The sequence below is a fragment of the Lutra lutra genome, chromosome 17, assembly GCF_902655055.1.
Source record: "Lutra lutra chromosome 17, mLutLut1.2, whole genome shotgun sequence".
Classification (NCBI taxonomy): Eukaryota; Metazoa; Chordata; class Mammalia; order Carnivora; family Mustelidae; genus Lutra; species Lutra lutra.
Window position 1 is genome coordinate 43,248,942 of NC_062294.1, and position 5,901 is coordinate 43,254,842.

Sequence of the window (5,901 nt, forward strand, 5' to 3'; positions counted from 1 at the left end):
TGGCAGTGGACAGCCAGGACCCTGACCCCTCTAAGCCTGTTTCCCCATCCATACAATGGGGATCACAAGAGGACTTCAAGCCTTTGGGTTGTGGGAGGCTTAAATGGTTTTAGCTCTTCACACAGTCCTGGAAGCTAGCTAGTGCTTAGTGAACAGTCTCAGCTATCACACATCTGAAAACCAGGCCTTCTGTGTCCCCATTCTTGTCGTTGTAAAGAGGCCCGCCCTCCTGTCACCAGGGTGCCTTCACCCTGAGCCTTTGGTGCTTCTCCCGTGCAAGGACCTCCCACACGCATCCCTTTCCTCTCCTCTCTGCACGATTCCCCACTACTTGATGCCAAACAGGAAAAGACTATTTTCAGAGTATGTTTTGTAGCTCTTAAGTCGCTTGTCTTCCTCTTCCTGACTATGTGACCTTGGTCATGTTTCTTAACCTGCGGGAACCTCCATGTGCTTCTCTGTAAAAGGGGCAATAACAGAACCTCCTACCTAACCAGGGGATTGGGAGGATTCAGTGATGTCATGCATAGAAAGCACCCAGCAGGGAGCCCAGCATTGCACAATAAATACAAGTTACCCTTGTTATTCCTTTTGTGCCACACACCCCCCAACAAGGATGCTACCCCCTTGGGCTCCACCTAGGTTCCGGCCATTCTCTTCGCTAGTGCTTCGCCCCCACTGCTGGCCTGAGGTGGCCTTCTCTGCACAGATGCTCCCCTTAGTGCCAAGCACGCATGGATTTTGACCGCTAGCGAAGCCTGGCTTGTCCCTGTGAACACCCTCTTACATCTGACCTGCCTGAAGTCTCCAGCTCAGCACCCCTGTGCATCAGCTCCCAGCTCCTTCTGCAAAATAGCAAGGAAAGAGTAGCCTCCCCCATCCACCCCTCCTCGGGGAGCACAGGGGACCATGATGAGAGTATAACGTGTCATATTTATTCACAAATCCCAGTACAGCCCCCTTCTAGGACTTAGGAAATCTGCCCACCCCAACCCCCCCCCCCCCCGACCCCAGCTCCTCCGGGTCATTTCAGCTAGTATGATAACAGGAATGGCTGTCTGCTGAGTGAGGCCAGTGCGTCAGTTTAGGGAATGATGTTGGCGACGCTCTGGAAGAGAGGAGAGAGGGAATGAATGCAGGAAACACAGCCCTGAGGGGACCCAGACCTCTGCCCTCACGTCCACGAGAGAAATGAGGGGGACATCGACATGAGCTTCTCAGACCTAGAACTTGCTTATGTTCTGCGGAATGTCTTAGGAGAGAGTCAGGGGCCTGTGGAGGAGCCAAGAAGCCTTGTCTGTTTTGCCTCCGAGGGTCCCCTGGCACCCCCATAGCCCAGGAATAAACAAGGCTGTGCCTTTGGGTTCAGGCCACAGTCCACTGAGCTGTTCCACACCCTCATCCTCTGCCATATGCTACATGCAAAGAGATAAATGCAAAACTAGGACTTTGCTTTGGGCCCAGAGTAGGGACCAGGGTTCCCCAGGAGGCTTTCTACTGCAGGGTCCTGTGAGCCAGAAGAAGCCCAGATTCTCAGGTTCCTACCCCAGCGTACTGCTCTAAGGCAGCCCAGGGCCTCAAAGTGGGTTGAGATAGGGAGAGACTCGGTGAGGGGTCGGGGGGGGGGAGATGATGAGACGTGGCGGGCACACAGAGGGATGGGTTCAGCAGCGCCTCCCTCCCTGGCCCCTGGGGGTCTGTTCACCAGCTTGCATCTGCCTCAGCAGGGATGGAAAGCAGGCAGAAGAGGAAAGCAGGGTGTCCGGGACAAAGAACAGGGAAGGCCAGAGCTGGGAAACAGGTTGGAGGGTTTCTGCAAGGCCAAGAGTCTATCCCCAACGAAGTTGTCCATGAACACGCAGAGGGAAGGGAGTGTCAGACCATCTCCAGAGACAAGAAGCAGAAAGTTAAAACCTCCTGGGCACTCACCTTCCACAGAGCTGGAAAGTTGATGAAGGGCTTGTTGACCGAAGCCTGGAATTCAAGAACGAGAGGGTTGGTCACCCTCATCCATCCCCCCATCCTAGGAGGGCTCCCCTCCCCCCACCGAGTCCTGGCTGTGCTTGGGAGACTTACTCCAGATGTTGCTGTTGTGGTTGCGGCCCCTCCGTGCTGGCCGGTGGAAACGCCTGGATGAGCGCCCTGCGGAAGAAGCCCAGACTGTCATTATAACCCCGCCCCGGCCCTTGAGGCTCTCTTTCCCCTCTTAAATCCCTTGAGGGTTCCTCTTCCCTGGTGACCTGCCATCCTCTAGGGTGACTGGGGCCAGGGTGGAGGCAGAGGCTAACCCTCTACCCCCTCATTATGCAGAAAGAAACCCAAAGCCCATGTCGCTGTGGGAATTCTGTGAGATGGAAAGAAAATCCTGGAAGGATGTCTGCCCCTACTGACTAATCTTCCCCCAATTCCCTTTTACGTCAGTGAATGAAATGCCCTCAGTCGCTGAGAAGGGCCTGATTGGAAACTGGAAAGGGAACCCAGGGGACCCACGCAAATCCTAGGACCATAGTTTAACCTCACCCCCGACCTCAGCTCTACCCTTCTGTATGCCCTCTGGCCTGGTTCCTAACATCGGTTGATCCCTGTCCTCGTTTTACGCCCAGATACTCAGCCATGCCTCTGCTGCTGCTGTGGCCAGCTCTGAATCCCATAACAAACCTCCCCCTCCTGACCCCTTCCCAGTGAAGACTGCCCACTCCTCTACTGGGCACACTTTCTATGGAGTCCCTGCCTCCCCACTCACCCATCCCTGGGTCCCTGCCTGCAAGCCCATGTGGCTATCAGCTTCCAGGTCTGGGCTGGTCTTCAAGATGGTGTCCCAAAGACTCCTCATTGAGATTGGAGAGTGGGGACTGAGGCAGGCAGAGGTCAGCCTTCTCCTATTCCCCAAGCCCCCAGCCTGGTCCGCTGTGACCCTTGCTCCCCCCTGGCCTCCAGTATTTGTTCCCTTTACAGAAATGTTTCCTCTAAAGAAATCCTCCAGGAGACCTACCCCCGAAGGGGCGGTATAGGGGAAGAGAAAGAACCCTGACCTATGATTCGCCAGACCTGCGCACTAGCCACCTGACCTTGGCAAATCCCCTTAAAACCTCACTGAGCTTCTGTCTCCTTATCTGAGAATCAGAGAGTCAGCCTCCTCACCCTGACTACCTCAGAGGCTTGTTATGAAAATTAAAACAAACAGGGCTTATCTCCCAGAGCCATTCCTCATGCTTACTCTGATGCTCTGGATTTTCTCAACACTCACTCTGTTTGTACTGCACAAGATCTTGACTCAGTAATCGTTTCCTGTTCCCCAGGAGAGGCTTCATGTTCCTCTCTTTACACCTCCTTAACTAGGAGGGCAGATCCCTGAAGTGTGAAGGTTCTCGCTGTCTGATCTAGAGCTTTGCGGACGAGATGGTTTGATCCATCTGATCGGCTGAGCACCAGCTCCTTTGTGAGGAGATGGAGAGGAAAAACGAGAATGTGGTCATAGAGCTCCCCAAGCTTCTTTTACGGAATGAAGCCTACATGGACAACCCAAATGTCCCAGGGGCTTAACCTCTCCCTCCCCCAGCCCCTTCTCCCCATTTTCCCACCTCTGTTCACCTACATTCAGCAGCTGGTTGGCCTCCTTGCCGGCTTGGTTGACCCCATTATGAACATTCTGCTGCAACCTGTCCACCTCCTTCCCGGCCTGGCCAGCAGCATGGTGGATACCTTGGCCAAGTTTCTCCGCTTCCTTTCCAGCCTGGCCAGCAGCGTGGTTGACCCCTTGGCCAAACTTCTCTGCCTCCTTCCCAGCCTGGTTGACCCCATCGTGGACCCCTTGGACCACCTTGTCTGCCTCCTTTCCAGCCTGTTCAACGGTATGGTGAACTCCCTGGCCAACGTGCTCCACCTCCTTCCCAGCCTGGTTGACCCCAGGATGGATCCCCTGGACTATTTTGTCTCCCTCTGCCCCAGCCTGCCCTGCAGCGTAATTAACATCATGGCCAAACTTTTCCACCTCCTTCCCAGCCTGGTTAACCGCATGGTGGACCCCTTGGACTATTTTGTCTCCCTCTTTCCCAGCCTGCCCAGCAGCATGGTGGATCCCCTGGCCAAATTTCTCCACCTCTTTCCCAGCCTGGTTAACCCCATGATGGACCCCTTGGATTATTTTTTCTCCCTCTTTCCCAACCTGCCCACCAGCATGGTGGATACCCTGACCAAACTTCTCTGCCTCCTTCCCAGCCTGGTTCACCCCATGATGGACCCCCTGACCAAACTTCTCTGCCTCCTTCCCAGCCTGGTTCACCCCATGATGGACCCCCTGACCAAACTTCTCTGCCTCCTTCCCAGCCTGGTTCACCCCATGATGGACCCCCTGACCAAACTTCTCTGCCTCCTTCCCAGCCTGGTTCACCCCATGATGGACCCCCTGACCAAACTTCTCTGCCTCGTTCCCAGCCTGGTTCACCCCATGATGGATCCCATGGCCAAACTTCTCTGCCTCCTTCCCAGCCTGGTTCACCCCATGATGGATCCCATGGCCAAACTTCTCTGCCTCCTTCCCAGCCTGGTTCACCCCATGATGGACCCCCTGACCAAACTTCTCTGCCTCGCTCCCAGCCTGGTTCACCCCATGATGGACCCCCTGACCAAACTTCTCTGCCTCGCTCCCAGCCTGGTTCACCCCATGATGGACCCCCTGACCAAACTTCTCTGCCTCGTTCCCAGCCTGGTTCACCCCATGATGGATCCCATGGCCAAACTTCTCTGCCTCCTTCCCAGCCTGGTTCACCCCATGATGGATCCCATGGCCAAACTTCTCTGCCTCCTTCCCAGCCTGGTTCACCCCATGATGGACCCCCTGACCAAACTTCTCTGCCTCGTTCCCAGCCTGGTTCACCCCATGATGGATCCCATGGCCAAACTTCTCTGCCTCGTTCCCAGCCTGGTTCACCCCATGATGGATCCCATGGCCAAACTTCTCTGCCTCGTTCCCAGCCTGGTTCACTCCATGATGGATCCCATGGCCAAACTTCTCTGCCTCCTTCCCAGCCTGGTTCACCCCATGATGGACCCCCTGGCCAAACCTCCCTGCCTCACTTCCCGCCTGGTTCACCCCATGATGGACCCCCTGAATCACTTTGTCTGCCTCCTTCCCAACCTGTCCAGCAGCGTGGTTGACCCCATGGGCAAACTTCTCTGCCTCCTTTCCTGCTTGTCCGACGCCATTGTTGATCCCATGGGCTACCTTGTCCAAGCCGTTGTTGAGCCCCTGGACGCCTTTGTCCAGTTCCTTGCCGGCCTGGCTCCCCATGTGGCTAAGTCCATTAAAAACTTTCTCCACTTCCCTTCCAGCGTGAGTGATTCCATTATTGATGCCTTCCAGGGCCTTGCCCACCTCTCTCTCTGCATTGCTCAGCCCTCGGTTGATTCCTTCAATGACCTTCTCAATGGGGTCATCATTGGCTGCCCATCCAGGAAGGGCCCCCAATAGCAGTAGGAGGGAGCAGGAGCTGACCAAACTGGCAAGGTGCATGTTGTTGGCAGGGTAGGGAGGATGCAGAGAGGTGCAAGGGAAGCAAAGCTGCTATTTATACTCTACCTCCCTCTCATCTCCACCCCTCATGACTCAATTACCCCTGTGAGGCACTGACTTGGTCCCCAGTCAGGGAGGTATTTCCCAGGGAGCTTTGAGTTGAGCAATGAAGAGGAGGAGGAAGTGAAGGTGAGTCATGAATGGAGAACACTCACGTGGCATCTCTGCTCCTTGCCCAGCTCAGGCCCCTCCACCCCAAAGCCCAGATGTCTGCCCTTCCAATCACCTCCTCTTTTCATTCCTCACCCACTATCCAGGCCTCCTCTCTCCCAACCCCACCTTCAATCACCCCCATCTCCAGGACCCAGGCCTGCTTCTTCACTCCTCTC

General features: G+C 55.4%; 1 protein-coding gene across 3 annotated transcripts; it reads right to left on the reverse strand.

The window, feature by feature from the left end:
- Positions 1–952: 952 nt before the first annotated feature.
- On the reverse strand, positions 953–5,550 carry SBSN (suprabasin). Of its 3 annotated transcripts, none has more exons than XM_047709416.1 (5): positions 4,189–5,550; positions 3,596–4,134; positions 2,077–2,142; positions 1,930–1,974; positions 953–1,108 (listed from the first exon to the last, which is right to left on the reverse strand). In XM_047709416.1, exons 1-5 carry the CDS (start codon positions 5,510–5,512, stop codon positions 1,085–1,087), a joined length of 1,998 nt encoding a protein of 665 aa, XP_047565372.1. In that variant the 5' UTR covers positions 5,513–5,550; the 3' UTR covers positions 953–1,084. The 3 variants fall into 3 exon arrangements, with proteins under 3 accessions (XP_047565372.1, XP_047565374.1, XP_047565371.1); XM_047709418.1 differs by having other exon boundaries at positions 3,596–5,071; positions 5,126–5,549; XM_047709415.1 differs by having other exon boundaries at positions 3,596–5,549.
- Positions 5,551–5,901: the final 351 nt, after the last annotated feature.